Source organism: Melospiza melodia, chromosome 3 (genome assembly GCF_035770615.1).
Source record: "Melospiza melodia melodia isolate bMelMel2 chromosome 3, bMelMel2.pri, whole genome shotgun sequence".
Lineage (NCBI taxonomy): Eukaryota > Metazoa > Chordata > Aves > Passeriformes > Passerellidae > Melospiza > Melospiza melodia.
Genome location: NC_086196.1, coordinates 121,586,878 through 121,604,007, shown reverse-complemented (window position 1 = coordinate 121,604,007; position 17,130 = coordinate 121,586,878). Strand labels below are relative to the sequence as shown.

The 17,130-nt window shown below is 38.4% G+C and overlaps 1 protein-coding gene across 4 annotated transcripts in view; it reads left to right on the top strand.

Annotated features, from left to right (window-relative positions):
* The window catches only part of SMAP1 (small ArfGAP 1), a 91,477-nt gene that overhangs the window by 72,550 nt on the left and 1,797 nt on the right, over positions 1-17,130 (top strand). For all 4 annotated transcript variants that reach the window (XM_063152970.1, XM_063152968.1, XM_063152969.1 and 1 more), the window contains 3 exons: positions 5,943-6,070; positions 14,510-14,678; positions 15,305-15,636. In XM_063152970.1, coding sequence (XP_063009040.1) covers positions 5,943-6,070; positions 14,510-14,678; positions 15,305-15,636 — 629 coding nt within the window. The remainder of the gene's footprint in view (positions 1-5,942; positions 6,071-14,509; positions 14,679-15,304; positions 15,637-17,130) is intronic.

Genomic DNA, 17,130 nt, shown 5'->3' with positions numbered 1-17,130 from the left:
TTGGTGGTGCTGTATTTTCATCTCTCTAGTGTTAACCTTGTGCTCTGTGCTCTTTTTTGTTTTTTGGTTTTTTATACTTACAAAGTAGACGTCTCCACTTATGCCAGGTTGATGTAAATTATTTCTTAATATTCTGTAGAAAATGGTATGATAGTTATGTACAAATGTCCGTGGAATATTGGAATGTTACACAGGCAGTTTGTGATCATTGTGTTTGCCAAGGTATGCCACTTAGAAATTACTTTGACATAGAGAGGAAAAAAAGGAAAAAATAGTGGTTTTAAATTATATTACCTTACAGAATTACCAGAAAGAAGAAAAGTGCATTTTGCATATTCTGCATGATTTACCATGTTTAGATGTGCCCTTCAAAAAATAAACAATTTCATATTCTGGATTAACCACTATAGGTACAACGAATAACTAGAAGGAAACAGATTTATTATGGTATTTACTGAATTTGATGTGTGAGGCATTCATCTGGCATGACTGGAGGTAAAATATGATATACTAAAAGCTGCTTATCTGCTTCTGCATGGGAAATATTTTCTGAACAAGTCCTCTGAAGTTTTGAGAGGTTAATAGTGATATGAAATGTAACTGAATGTTGCATAACTGCAAAATGTACTTTTGTCATTTGTTGGACTGTTGGATAAGTACCAAAAGCAGCATGGTTGGTCCTAAGTCAGAAAGTTGTATTTAAGAAATAGCGAAGATAGATTTTTAAATATATAGTTATCATATATGCACATATAGATCATAGACTCCTAGAATAGATGAGGTCAATTAAAGGTCATCTAATCCAACCCTGCCATAGGTAGGGACATCTTCAACTAGATCAGGTTACTCAGAGCCCTATCCATCCTGGCCTTGAATGTTTGCAGGGAAGAGGATACCTACCACCTCTCCCTGAGAGGGTTGCCCCATGAAACAGCAACCTTTCATGATCCTCATTGTGGAAAATTTCTTTCTTATATCTAGTCTGAATGTATCCTGTTTTAGTTTAGAACCATTTCCCGTTGTTGTATCACTACAGACCCTAATAAAAAGTCTATCCCCATCTTTCCTGCAGGTCTTTGGGTACTGGAAGGCTGCAATAAGGTCTCCCTGGAGCCTTCTCTTACCAGGCTGAACAGCCCCACCTCAGACTTTCCTTACAGGAGAAATTCCTCTGATCACCCTCATAGCCTTTCTCTGGACCTGCTGCAACAGGTCCATGTCTTTCCTGTGCTGGGACCCCTGAGCTGGATGCAGCACTCCAGGTGGGGTCTCACCAGAGTGGAGAAGAGAAGTAGAATCCCTTCCCTCAACCTGCTGCCCATGCTGCTTTGGATGCAGCCCAGAATACAATTGAGTTTCTGGGCTGCAAGTGCACATTGCCTGCTCATGTCCAGATTTTCATCCTTCAGGGTCCATAGGTCCTGCTCTCCAGGGCTGTTCTCAATCCATTCCCCCTCAAGCCTGTATTTATAGCATGGATTGCCCAGACCTGGTGCAGGACCTTGCGTTTGGGCTGGTTGAACCTCATGAGGTTTGCATGGCCCCACTTCTTGAGCTTGTAAATATGTTAACATTTATAGTATTGCTGCAATGTTCAGATTATGCTTAGGTAAGCAATATATCTACCTAAAAGGAAAACATTTACAACCACTTGAGGCATTACTAGCTTTCTGGCTTTCCACATTTTATTTTCAGAAATATTATATAGAAATTGCTTCCCTGTGAATGCTTTTTCCTTTCTGCAAAGGTTTTAGCAGTAAATAAAATTTTACTTATGCATTAAATAATTCTGCAATAATTTTGGCCAGATAGACCTTACTTGAATCTTTGAATCTTTGCCCCAGATTTTCATTGGAACTATTGACCTATTACTCTCAGTTCTGCCTTTCTAGTAATTTAGTGTAAAAAATAATCATATGCATATTCTCTTTATTGAAAGTCTTGGTATGGCTGTCATAAATGATTGTATATATAAAAATACATGGCTGCTTAGTAACAAAGTTCTTGTAAACAGTTTGGCCCATAAAAAATGAGCTTCAGAAATCTAGAGTTTAAGACCAGATCTGCTTTTTTGCTGTTCCCTATCCTGCTGTCCCTTTGAAGCCCTTCTGATGGTCTTTCTCACTATTGGTGCAGATAAATATACTAAGGATTAATGATGTATATGAAAGCTGTGATGCATATGAATAACAGAAGGCAGCACTGAATTGGAAATCATGCAGTGCAAATCATGTCAGGGATTAATAAAATCTATACATGTAAAGGTAAACTTCACTGGAACCCTTCACTGTATTATTGAGTATATCCTGGTAAACAGTTCCTGTTTCTGCTATCAAACTGAAACAAGATTTCCTAATCTGAAGTCAGAAGCATCATCTGCTGTTACATTGTGGCAGACAGTAGTCATATATTATGTGTAATATTGTCATAAACTGTAAGAAGAGAAGTTTTGGAACCAGACCTAGGAGCAAGGGTGAGGAGCAGCATCTGTAGACTCTTCACATTCCCTTCTCTGACTGAGCATGGAAGCCCTGCTTTGCATCTGCTCTCATTGCAGTGGTTTTTGCTACATCTAACATTTCATTCCTAGCTATGGATGTGTTCTCCAGAAAAGTGATGGAAGTACTGTTTCTCAAAAGCTAATTGCTTCAAAGTGATCATGTGATGGCTGAAGCTATAAATGTCTCAAAATACTCAGGTCCATGTAACTTAATCTGATGTTTACCTGTTCCCTGCAAAGGCTGCAGCTCTGTTTCCTTCTGTCATATACACACCACCTCTTCTAATTGGGTTTTAATGATAGGTGGCACAAGTTGTAGGAATAGTGACATACTTAGAGTAAATTAAAACTGAGGACTCTGCTGAAGTATCTTTTTTGTATTACAGAAATATTTTAAAATGAAAGAGAAAGGAGGAAATACATCCTAATCCATGACCTAGTGTGTTAAAGTTGAGACCATCCATAATCTCTGTATAATAATGTGAATTATTTTGTTGAAAAACAAGCTTGTATCTGCCTGCATACAAATATATTTAAATTGAAACACTAATATTGCTACAAGTAATAAACTGGAGTGAAAACACTGTTAGGTTTTCTTCTATATTCTGAAACTTATTTCTTTCAGTAGGGAAGGGGGAAGGTTTTTGGAGTCTCTTTTATTACCTTTTGAGAAATCAGTAAAACAGGATCATCTATTAATGTTATTCATACTGGCTTAAAACCGTGTTGTAAACAGTAATTCAAAATGTCTGGTTTCTGCATCAGTGGAGACAGAGAGGTATTTATTCAGTAACAGATGAAAGGCATGTACATTGCCAAATAGCATTCTTACAGAACAAATCTAGCAAAAATCTGAGTTTTCATAATATTAATTTATAAGCAGCATATTAAATACTTGAAAAATACTATATTTTTGCAAATGAGTTCTGTCATGACTGTTTTAAATATGTGAAGTGCTTGTTTCAGTAAATTATTGCATTTAAATTTTCAGTCTTCTATGTTAAACACTTTTACATTCAGGAAATCTAAACTACTTTGGAATGTGACAAGAAAGATTTTTTTTTTTAAATACATGTGTCTGACTGAGAAAATGAGAACATTAAATTATTAATTCCTGGCAGTTGTTTTGCTTGAAAATTATGCACAGTTCATTCCTAAATTTATCTGAAACAGTGAACCTTTGGGGAGATGTTTTTTGAGCTGCCAGTCTGCAGAATGACCTCAAAAGCAGCTTATGCTTAAATGACCAGTACACTTATTTGCACACATCTCAAAGCACTAATGTGTGTCAAATGGTGCAGTAGATTATACATATGGTCATTTTGCTGTCCACTGGCTTCCATTCATCAGAAATAAGGGAAAGAGGCAACCTTTGCATTAAGGTGGAAGTAGCTCTATCCTAATCATGGCTGAGTTTGTAACTTTGCTTTTCAGAATCAGTGCAACAGCAGTCCCCCAGCAAAGTCAAATCACAGAAGAGTAATAAAACTGACTGAGGTGGCTACTTCACATTCCTCAAGCTGCTCACTTTTTATTCAGTATAGAAGATCTACTAGTGTTAACTCATTCCCATGGCCACTTTGCCTTCATGGAAGGCAGGCAGAAATGAGAAGGCGTCTGTCATGGTTTTCCCCAGCTGGCAACTAAGCCTCACACAGCCATTTGCTCTCTCCCCTCATGGGATGGGGAAGAGAATCCAGAGGGCAAAAGTGAGAATACTTGTTGGTTGAGATAAAAATAGTTTAACAGATAAAGCAAAAGCTGTGTGTAAGCAAAGCAAAACTAGGAATTCATCCACCACTTTCCATGGGCAGGCAGCTGTTCAGACATCCCCAGGAAGCTGGGGCTCCAGCACATGTAACAGTGACTTGAGAAATCAAATGCCATCACTCCAAAGGTCTTCCTCCTCCTCCTCCTTCTTCCCATTGCTATATTTACGGAGCGTGGCATTATGTGTTGGGTATGGAATATCCCTTTGGTAGTTGGTGTCACTGTCCTGGCTGTGTCCTCTCCCAGCTCCTTGTGCACCCCCAGCCTCCTCACTGGTGGGGTGGGGTAGGGGGCAGAAAAGGCTTTGACGCTGTGCAAGCGCGGCTTGGCAATAATGAAAACATCCCTGTGTTATCAACCCTGTTTCCAGTGCAAATCCAAATCAGAGCCCCACACTGGCTACTGAGAGAAACATTGACTCTATCCCAGCCAAAACCAGCACAGCATCTGTGGGTAATGATCTTCTGAGTGGATTGTCTCAGAATGCACTCTTATGATGTTAGTGTACTGTTTTCAGTGTAGTGTACTTTGGGGTTTTTGGAATACTGACCCTCCTGTGATATATAAACAGCTGCGCCAGTCATGGCAGTGTTTCTTTTGCAGAGAAAGTTTTGACTTATTCAGCTAGGTTGTTCTACCAGAGAAGTCTAACTTCTACACTGAGATTGGTTAATTTTAGACTTAACTTCTTCTATTGCCTATATAAGCTTTCTTAAACTTGCTGCTAGGACTATTCAGTCATTATAAAGTTTAGCAGAATCTAGAGTCACCTTTGTATTTGTCAAGCCCTATGTAATGGCAACCCACTTGTTATATGCTTAGGTATAAATTTATTAGCCAATTCTTAAGCCTTTTTCTTGAGCTGCTTGAAATCAAAAGAGGATAGTTGCTCTGTTCCTTAAAAACACTTTTGTGATATTTTTGTCCCTGTATCTTTTAAAGTACTTTATTGCAAATTCTCTTTAAGCCATGATTATTTTTTTGTCATGCATGCATCCGCTTTCACCTAGATCAGTAAATGTGTTCATGTGTTAAAGTGGCTTACAGACACCAAGGCTCAGAGTGAGAGCCATAGGTTCTTATGGGTTATTAGCTCAGTGTGCCTGGCAGGTGTGCTCATATGGAGCTATGGAATAAAGTCTGTGCAAAGGACTTTTGAAAAAGGCTTGACCTTTTCCCTAGTGCAAAGTTTATTTATGTACTATTAAGTAAATTAGCATATCAAGAGTAACTTCATGGATTCTAAAATGCAGATTTTAATTCTGGAGCACCGATGAGTGTATTTTGTCTGATACATGGCTACCAAATTTGAACCGTCTCAGTAAGACATCTATTTAAATTCTTACTACAAATCTTGGTGTGCAGAGACTCCTGAAAAATAAGTAGTCTGTACTGCTAAGTTGGTGTGGTTGTCCTTAGGGAAGTTTTAAGTAGGTTTTTTATCACTGGTTGATTTTTGTTTGGTTTTTTTCTGAAGGACAGTAATGTGCCATCTTCTTCAGGAAAGAGGTCTTTACAAAATCTGAACAATATTGCAGTCCGAAAAATATCTCAAAAATTGAGCACATCTTTGATGGGGGCAGGGCAGGAGGGAATAAACAGCTTTAATTATTCTCATGGTGTTAAGATATTCATAATTGTCACTTTAAGAGTGATTCTGTTGCTTTTTTAGATGGTCCAGCTGAAGCATCTGTTACAAATGGAGGCACTGCTGCTGTCACAGCACTGAATGATGACCTGGATATCTTTGGCCCCATGATCTCTAATCCTTTACCAGCAGCTGCAGTACCTCCTGCTCAGGTAAAATTTATTAAGTGTATTTAGTTATATGTATGTGTAAATATGTGCATGCACATGTGGATTTTCCTTCAGGAAATTGTTCATTCACACAGAAGGAGTGCACAATTCTCTACACATCTTAAGCACCTCATGACTAGAGATGCTAAAACTGTAATACTGATATTTTTCTCACCTCTTCAAGCTTCTGGACTGCTTGGATATAGAAGTACATGGTGTGGTGTTTCCTTCTGGTTATCCAGCTAAACTGGATTCTGTCTTACCATGGTGATGGTAGTAATGTTTTCTTTTCATTTATATTCTTTGGTCTTATTCTTTTTTTAATAGGTATTGCTGAATATAACTTTATGTTCTCAGGTTATTGGGCATCAAGTAATACTTTTTAAGACCTCTTATTTCTTTGTGATGCTGATATTTAGGAAAGGCTGCAGCAGATGCTTCTCTCTTAGACATGCTAAAAATTTGGGGTCTGAGGTTTCATACTCAAAATCAAGAACAGATATCAAGAAAAATTTATATTGCTGCCTGGGCTGATCTGTCTTTTGTATCATCTTGGAACTTGTACTTGAGAGTAGCATAACTCCTGTGCATGGCCTGCTCCATGATAGTTTGATAGCCATGATAGTGTGGAAGCAAACCATCACCATGCCAGTTATAGCCTGGAAAGGGACAACAAAGAAACTGCTTGAAGCTGCAGCTCTCCTGAAGTAGCCATACAACCCAAAGAGCAGGGTGTTGGTGGTGCACATGTGCAGATTTCCTTAACCCACACTGGCTTCTGAGAGGGAGGTTTTGGAGTAGTGCTGGGCTAGCTTCCCCATCTGGGGCATTTTGTTAAGGTCATTTAGAAGCTTATTTTTGTGTAGGGCTTTCTGTCTCACTCTGCTGAACCAGAAAGGATTGTGTGTATTCTTGAATTTATGATTTTGGACATGTGATCTGTACTCTTTTCATACTTTCGTTTTCATAGTATGCACAATGAAAGGGATAATGATGAAAAGGAGTTCTGAGTGCCTTAAAGCAGATACATTTTATTCAACACATTTTGTTATCTTTTACTCTCCCTTTCCCTACTTGCTGCTGAGGGCTGACTTTGTGCAATGTGCTAGTGAGGGTTTCTTTTTAAACATAATGCTTCAGATAGAGCAAGCTTCCCACCATGTGTTATCCTACCCATAAACAGTGAGGGAAATAACATGTATATTTGCATTTCAATTTGGATGTGTTAACTAAAATTGCAAAGGACATTGTTGGTGTAGATGTTCTTATCTCTTGTGGAAGTCTTTGGTCAAAGTACCAGGAACAGCAATATTTGAGTGCTTGTTGTCTGGTATTCTAATGCTTTATATCAGAATTGATCCCTGTAGAGCTAGATGTGAAAAGCAGTAACCCCTTTCTAGCTTTCCTTAGTTTTTAATTTATTACATTTGGGTGCAGATTGAGTAAATTCAAACCTAGAATTTTGAATTTGTCACTTGGCCTCAAATTAAAGGGGCCAGTGGTAGTATTGTACTTATTGGGTAGCACTGAATTCTGGTTTTCCCCCTTTCCAGTCATTCTGAAGCTGGAAATGATGACTGCTGTATATAGTTACTGCATGCCCAGGAGAAAAGAGCAACCTGAGAAAGAAAAGCCTTCTTTTGTTTCTATTCCTTGGATATATGATGTGATCTGTTGGTTAAAGAATTATTTAGCTGAAGAATGCAGGAAATCCGAAAGAAGGCTCAATACTTAAGAGTGAAAAAAAGCAAAGTGAAGTATGATACCCTAGGTGATGATGACTAGTGAAGGGTTAAATAATAGAGTAGCTACTAAAGCATACTGAATGGTGTGTACATATAACTTATTAAATTCATTTCTGTGATAAAGATTTGGTCACTGGACCTTTTGTGAGAGGAATATTTTGACTTGGTGTTCATCTTTGTGCTAGTTTCTAGACTAAGTATGGTACTACTAAATTGATTAAAAAGTGGTAGAAAGGACAATACTATCTCAATATCTGGTGAGTATCACCTTCTTTGTATACTAGAAAGCATTAATATGTTCACTTGCTGTGAACAAACCTGTCCGGATTTGTAGTGACATTTTTCTTTCCTCTGAGTAATCAGGAGGAACAAACAGAACTTTCAGCAAGCATTTTTTTATCAAGCACATGATCCTTATGGTGTATTGCAATATTTAATTCTTGGTTATCTTCTGTTTTTAATCAGTATCTCAAAGAAAATGTAATGTAATCAGATAATCTACAGATAAGAGACAGGAACACAGGTAGGTAGCAGAAGACAGGTTTCTGATGGTGATTACGTGGGTTGCTTGCTAAAGTGGGGCAAAGAATATTACTATTATTATCCTGGTTCTTTATTATCCTGAATATTATTATTATCATCCTGTTTTTCTTGGGGATTATCAAGACCTTGCACGTTTCTGTTTCAGGATGGTGATGTCTAGTCTGGGAACTGAGACTGGGGAGAAGTTGCCTCTCATTTGGCAGTGCTATAAGTATTTTGTGAGATCTTTCACCTTGTAACATGGAAATAAGTTGTATGGGATTCAGAGAAGAGTTAGGAGGATACAGGTGCCTTATTGTGGGAGGGTTTAAGGACTTGGTCTATTTAAATTTCTTGAAGTAAATAAGAGGTGTGATTATAATGTGAAGTTATTTTGTGTGAGGCTGTAATTCGTGAAGTAGGCATGAACTCAGATCAGCAGTTGAGTAACCCTAATATTCAGTTCCTGTGCTTTAAATTGGAAAATTTAAAGTAGAAGTCCATGGTCAAACCCTAATTTGAACTTGTTTGAATATCTATTAATGGAATGTATTGAAATTTATAAAAATTAGGTAGAAGAAGGGGATAAAATGTGGAATAGCGTGGCTTGCTTTCTCACTGAGATTTTTACCATTATGTTCTGCACTGTAGGTGTGTCTGAGGTGCTACAGTGGGATTTGAGAGCTTTTCTTCTGAAAAAGAAGGGAATTTATTGGTGCTCCTCAAACTGATCTGTATGACCCTTGAGTTTTCACAAGATTGCTTTTCTTCTCCATTTTAACCTGAAAGGCAGCATTTGATGCTAAATGCACTCCGGTTTATGGCACTGTGGAGCACAGAAATGTCTGTTTGAATGTTTTATTATGAGACTGAAACATCATGATGTCTGCAAAACTTAGGATTTATGTCCATTGTCATAGCCAAACGTGTTTTTCAAGTGAAAACAAAAGCATTTGTTTCTCCTTTCTCAAATGTGACTGGAGCATTGATGATCATGAGTGCTTTGACTCTGCTGTCAGATGTGTCTTTATCACAGTTTTCAAAAATATTTAAATGTTTCTTCCCACCATTCTGTATAGCTCTATGCTATTGTGCAAACTGTTGAATTTATAAAGGACTGGTAAAGAACAATATGTGACAGAGTAATTTGGTTTTTTATAGAATTTTGCCTATTAGCAAACTCAGGGGGGTTTGAGAAGAGTTACCTTAAGCAGCTTCTACAGTAGAACTAGATAAAAGGCATGTGCTATAAATTATGCATTATTCATGGGCACAGAAAGGAAAGAAGAACATTTCATATGTTTAATGATGTTTTTTTCATATTAAGTGGGCATAGCTAAATTATAGGTATTAGAATAGGGTTTGTTGCCAAATATTGTATAGGAACTGAACAAAGGTCTATAATTTTTACCTATATTAAAACAGTTTCTTAAATTGTTTTAGCCGGATGTTAATTTCAAATTTTGTATAGTATGTCTTCCAGAAAAAGTGTGAACTTCATTCTTCAGTGAAGTTTGTAGGGAGGAAGAGAAGGAGAGAACTGTGACGTATTAAGTTTGGAAATATGTCTTTCTCCAAGCAGGATACTCAAATTTAGTCAACTTAAACTTCCTTGGATTTTGTGTGTGTGTGTGGGCCTGATTTGAATTGTACTGTATTGGGAGCTGAGAATCAGTTCAGTAGCTACAAAAGTGTATTTTCTTAGAGATGGTGTGTGTTTTTCATGATTCATATCTGAAAAACTTTGGTGGCATATTTTAGATAAAGAGATGTTCATAAATACTCATTTTTTCCCTGAGGTCCAGTGTGTGTATCTTCCATGGTTGCCATAGACTGGCAAACAAGCTTCAAGTTACTAATGAATTGTGGTGATGTTAGTGTGTCAAAGTCCTGAGATTTTTTGTAAAAATGTGCTTTTTCAGAAATTTGCTTTATCATGAGTGCTATTTAAGCAGGGCAAGACTGGAAAGCTATGTAGTCCTATTCCAATACAATCAGTTGAAATGCTTGTAGCTTGTGCTTATGTTTGCTTTACCCCTGTCTAGATTTTCAGTTATCTGAAAGCAAAAGTTTCATTCCTTCAAATGGAGTTAGAGCAATTCCAAACGTGACTCCAGGCTGGGCAGTAAGTTGAGAGCAGGCCTGCACAGAGGGATTGGGGGGGGCTGGTGGGTGCAGATCTGAGTGAGATCTGGCAGTGTGCCCTTTCAGCTTGGAAACCCAGCAGTATCCTGGGCTGCATCAGGAGAAGTGTGAGCAGCAGGTGCAGGGAGGTGATTGCCTGACTCTGCTACACTCTCCTGGGAGCCCTGCCTGCAGCCTGGGGCTCCCAGCATAGCAAGGTCCCAACATGGACGTGTTGGAGCAGAGGGGGCCACAAAGATGCTCAGAGGGATGGAGCTCTGCTCCTGTGAAGGGAGGCTGAGACAGTTGGGGTTGTTCAACTTGGAGAAGAGAGAAGGCTCTGGAGACACCTTATAGTAATTTTCAGTATTTGAAGGTGGACTACAGGAAAGATGGGGAGGGACTCGTTTTTTAGGGAGTCTAGTGACAGGACAAGGGAAAATGTCTTCCAACTGAACAAGGGTAGTTTTCAATTAAATATTAGGAATAAGTTCTTTACTGTTAGGGTGATGAGACTCTGAAACAGGTTGCCCTGAGAAGTTGTGGATGCCCCCATCCTTGGCATTGTTCAAGGCCAGATTGGATTGAGTAAGCTGATCTGGTGAAAGGTGACCTGCCCATGTCAAGGGGTTGGAACTTATAGTTTTTTAAGGTCCCTTCCAACCCAAACCATTTATGAATCCATGATTATACTCTCTTAGGTGCTTTAAATGCCTTAGGTGGAGCATAGTGGAAGGGCAGACTTCATACTCCAGAACCAGGAGGAGTCAGCTGAACAGAGTCTAAAGGAACAAAAATTTATTTTGAGTTCTAGAGAAGGGAAATCTGAAGAAGGAGTTGGAAATGGGACTGCAGGGAAGATAAATGTTTTCAATCCTAGACAAGGAGGATTGCAAAGGAAACATATTACTTGTTGTGAGTGCTGGACATGCAGCAAAAAATAAAGTTGAATTTTTAATCTTATTGTAGGGTTAATTATATTCTTGGATATGATCTGAGAAAGTGATAAAAATCTTAGTATTTTTCAGATATTGCTGATAATTCCTAAATGCAAGAGAACAGATGAGATTTCTTAGTGTTTTTCTTTGTGAACTGAATATAGTTGAGTGCTCATTTCCTCATTAGTTATTAACAGGAAATAACAGTTGATTATTTTTAATGGAACTGGGTAGATTTCTAAAACCAAAATATACAAAATCAAAACAGGAAGAGTTGAAATAAACATCAAGTCCATTTACAGTGCAAAGACAAAAAGGGTAAAAATTGTATATAGAATTTAAGACCTTAATAATGTACTTAGTACCTTGTTTACTTAAGAATAATTGTGTGCTAGGCTGTATTTTCCCTATGCAAATAGCTCTTCCAGTCAGCAGGGAGAAATTGAAAATGTTGTGTGGGGCTCTTATTTATCACCATACAAATAGAAAACAGTGGAGGCCTGGCTTTTCTGCAGGCCATCCCTGCTTTCCTAGATACCAGCCAGAGACATGAAGATAGCAGGAAAGTGCACATGTGCTTTTTTCTCTCCTGCAGTCCTTCTCTCAACCCCATGTGTCCCACTGTCCCACTTCCCTCTTTCATTTCCTCCATTGCCACGTCTCTTTCAGTTTGTAGGAAAAATTCTGTTGCACTGATATCATGAAACTGCTTATCAGTATGATCCTTAAGCACCTAATGAGCATTTAGGTTTAGCATAATGACTCACTAAGAGCACTGTGTGTAGGAAAATGATTGTATGAATGCCAGGTGTGTTTTTGTAGAGGTCTTGGGTCGCATGTCAATGTTAGAGATACAAAAAACGTGTCAATGTTGGTTGTTTTTTAACTTGGATGCCACCTGCTGTTTTCTTGCCATGTATTTTGCATTACCTTCCATTTATTCAGCTGATGAACACTTCAGGGAGTGCTTGTCCGGTGCTTTGGCTCCTTGGAGGATCTTCCAAAACCAAACCGAATGAAGAGACGTTAAATGAACATTTAATCTTAGGTTGTAAACATAAGATGATCAGACCTCCAGGCTTCCAGCTCTGCCTTCTAGAGAAGAGTAAATCCCTTCCTTGCTGCCTGCAGGCAGCAGAGGGGAAGCTCCCTTTTTTCACCCACTTGCAGTGCTCCTGTGAGCTCCTCCCTGCAGCCTGGCTGTGGCACAGGGGCTGTCCTAGCAGGCCCCACGGGAGATCTGGGCCAGCAGGGAACAATTCAGTAATGGACCTTCCTGGGTGTATGCACAGGAAAGCAACGCTGCTCTTCAGGATGGGCTTTTGCCTGAATGTGTTGTTAAATCTGATTCTGGTATTTTTAAAGACTGGTTATGTCACACTGATAAAGAATTGTCTCAAATAGGGCTTCCTACTACCCACTTAAATAAACATTTATTTGCTTTGCAATCATAAATTATTGTGAGAAGGACAAGGGAGAAGGTTTTTTTTAGTATCTACAGGGAAAAAAATGAAAAATTTAATTATAGAGTGGCCAGAGAGGTTTCATAGGTATTTTTCTGTTTGCTTTCCCTTTCAAGTGCTGTCAGCCCACTCTTGGTTGCCCACTAAGTCAACTTGGCCCAAATTGGCTGTAGTACAAATGGAGATTTTTCACTCTTCAGGAAGTTCTTTTTTTTGTTGTTGTTTTTTTCTCTTCCCTTTCTACAACAGTTTTGGAAAATTTTCACCATCAACTGTGTGAATCTGCCCTTCTTACTTTTGCTGGTTTCTTGCAAATTTAGCTGATAACAATTGTTCTGTGTTGGTGTTTGTTTTTTCCCTTTATCTATGGCACCGCTTTATGCTAGAGGTTTTAGCACTTCAGAAGTCATACACGTAATGTGTTTTTTGAAGCTGCAGATTGAATATTTGTGTTGTAGTGTTTGTAACAAATCCAGTGTGACCGTAGTGGACTTTTCAGGGCTTAGTCACAGCACACCAGCAAAAGCAGCAGGTTGGAGATAGTTGCTTTAAGGAAGATTGTAGGGGTGTTCCATATCTGTGTATTTTGTGGTGTCCTTTGTCTGCTAAACTTGGGTGTCTCAATAAACTGACCTGGTTACATGTTGAGTTCATTGACAGTGATAGTCCAAGGAAGATTTTCTTTTAGTATGGAGAAGAGTTGAATCTCATGCAAGCTGTGGGTGCAGTAGGTGTTTGCTAAGCAGTAGGAGATCACTTAGCTGGACTAAATAGGGCCATAGTTTAGGTATGATTTGCAGTCCTGGCTCTTGTTCATTGTGTATGCAGTTGATTTACGTTAGTAGTTCCCACTGGTAACAGGATGAGTTGTGCATTTTAAGGAATATAACAAGAACTTATATATTGCCTGCTTCCCCAGTAAAGCCTCCACATGGAAGTGAATGGGTATGAACAGCAGCATAACAGCACTGAGAGACTGGATATAATTTGCTTACAAAACATTCTATTGCAAGAGCAGTACAAAGCCAGGCTGCCTGTATGTTAGTTTTTCATTTGTGGATTGCAGTAAGTTTTAGATAATTATGCTTTCTCAATAAGTGAAACATGCTTACAGAATTCTAAGCCAATTATAAACAATGTATTTTAGAAATTTTATTACTTGAAGTAGATAACCAAAATTTTGCCTTTTCTCTAAAGATACATTTCAAAGCACTTAATCTTTTGTTTTAGCTCTTCTCTAATCTATTCTGCCTATGAGAGGATTAATGAGATGTGAATTTTAATCTCCTTATTGATTTCCTAATTATTTTTCATAATCTAACTCCAGTTCTTGATTTATGCTTCTCACTGATGAAAAATGTAGAAGCAACAGGAATGAATAATCTGTATGTGTACGCCCTGAAGCTGGTCGAAGATTTAGTTTTCTTTGTTTTGTAACCTCCATCTGGTCTGAAGGTCTTTCCATATTGCCTACATTGCTTTTTTCTGTCTTTAGTCATACCACATATTTTTAAATTCCCATTCACTTAAATTTAGTTTCTGTAAATTAATGAGGTTTTATTAAGTTGAGGGGCAAGGCTGTACAGCAAATATTTAACATCATCTTTTGCTGTTTTCTTTCAGTAGTCTGTCTTGTCTTTTATTTCCCAGAGCACTTCCACTAAACCAGCAGCTGCCACCTTGTCTGGAGCAGCCGGGGATCTTGATCTATTTACTGAGCAAACAACAAAATCCGAAGAGTCAGCGAAGAAACAACTCTCCAAAGACTCCATTTTATCACTCTATGGCACAGGAACAATGCAGCAGCAAAATGCTCCGGGTAAATAATGTTGTGAAGGTTTCTGTGCAGTCCTGTTTTAATCTTTATCTAGAAAAGTACATGTATAAAGCTAAGGTTGGACACCTGCTAAACTATATTCAAATGAAGGTTTTTATTTTCAGCTTTTATAAAACTGAGAAAAATTACTGAAATGTAATATGGATGCTAAAGAAAAATGTATATGTGATTTTAATTTGTTTATAGCTGTTCAAGTTACCAAGTGTACAATTTACGGAAAGATTTGTGAAGTTTGATTCTGCCATGCAATTAATCAGTGAGGGTCTGAGTCTCATGTGCAGGCAGCAGTCTGCCAGGATCCCTGCAGAACTGTCAGAGCTTTGGTTTAGCTGTGTTTGTGTGAACACAAAGACCTCCAATACAGCAACTGAAAGATTCTGGTTCACCACAGGGATGCCAGACTTTCTTGGCAGTTTAGCTCGTGGTGAGTTCCTTTCCTTTGAGAGTTTTAAAGTAATTTTTTGCTTTTACCAGTAGCTAGATTGGCAGCACTGACATACAGATGGACAGAGTTATACTTAAAATTATTTTGGTGCACTTCTGACTTATGGGATGGGGGTGGAAAGTCACAAGACACTTCTGCTGAAATCTTCCCTTCTCTGGTACAGGCATGTTTATGGGTTCGTCTTCTATGCCATTTACCACACAACCATCAACTCACTTTCAAGGCTTTCCAGCCATGGGAGTTCCTGTGCCAGCAGCAACTGGGATGATGGGAAACATGATGGGACAATCAGTGCCAGTCATGGGACAAAGCACAGGCGTGATGGTAGGAGTGGGAGTGCCCAATGGATTTACTGGTACTGCACCAACTGGTGTGATGGGACTTCCTCAGACTGTCGTTGGACCTCAAGGTGGAATGGTGGGACAGATGGTCACACCACCACAAAATAAGTATGGATTGCAACAAAACCAGCAAGCTCAATGGAACCTCTCTCAGGTAAAGACTGGCAATTCCCAGACAAGAGTGCTTTAGGAAGAATGATGCTTTTCAGATACGAAATATGTGGCTGTAGGAGGAAGGTCAAGTGTAGCCAAGTTAAAGACTACTGGACTGTGAACTGCTCAGAGGCATATGTTAACAAACCAGTTCAATGAAAGATAACTACTATGAAAGCAGAGAATAATTTTGCCAAGCTAGACAAAACTCAGTACTCTGCTTCCATAGCTCTTATCATCCTGTCATCAGAGCCAGCCAAGTAAAAAGCTTAGCTCAGGTAAAGTTACAAATTTTTGAAACGGAACACAGCCTTATAACTAAAAGCAGAATTTAACTACTCGAGGATAGCCATTAACAATTAATACTTTCATTCAGATTTCAGGATAAATTTTGATGGGATGTGAAGTGCTTTCTGCTCTTAACATTTTCCTATAGAAAATTTGCTTAGGTGCATCTGTTATTTATCTGTAGCATTTCCATCCTATGTTTTAAACATGTTTCAAAGAGTCTCTAGAGGGTTAATGTACATGTAGTACTGTATTTGTACATTTTCCAAGGAAACATCTTGAAATCAAGTATTTGAGTGTTTATTGGGACAGGGTGAGGCAGCGGGATCAGACTTAAATTATTCCCTTGGAGTTCAGAATGGATGATAGCAACTATTTTTTTATACTATTGTTTGTATTATGATAACAATATAATAATTCCATGCTGCTTACTTAGTAATGCAGGAAGAGAACCTTAGTGACTGACTTAAATTGGATGATATGAATTTTTACTGTTCTGCTCCGTTTTACTGTGTGAACATTTATGAAGGTAAACAGCATTGCCTACATGGATAAAAAAGCCCCTGTTTGAAAATACAGGCTGTCATTCTGCCTTGAAAAGTAATTCTTAAAGGTGAGAATTTCAAAATGTCAGATAAAAAAAATCTGTGGATATACTGGTGGCAGTCTTTTCTTAGGTAGCTAGCTTTAAAAAGATCCATATCAGCTTTGAAATTAAAGTCTTGCCTCTTATCAATTACATGTTAAAACTTGGCTCCTTGAACAAGTTCTTCACATGTTCCTGTACTCCTTGCACATCAGACATTGTCAGTATGATGACATTCCACAGTCTGCAGAACTCTGATCTAAACTCTGACTAGTTGAAAGGGGGAGAGCTTGCCTTACCAGATAACGTGTTTTATATAGTCCGCTGCTTAAGAATTCTACTCCAGAAGAGATGAACCACCGGGTAAAGCATGTTTTTATCAGCCTTTTTTATATTTCCAGGTTCAGTGGTGTCTTGTTTTCTGCAGATACACAGTTCTGTGTGAAAGCATACAGAACTTAATTTTACACTGAAATACTAGTTTGCAATTTACTTGAATTTTTCACCAGTGTTCTAGTTTCATTTTACAACCTGGTATTATTCGCTCATGTTTAAATAAACTCTGACTTTTACCTAGTGCTGCCTTTTGTTTGAATCAAATGTTACTTATCCAACATCTCT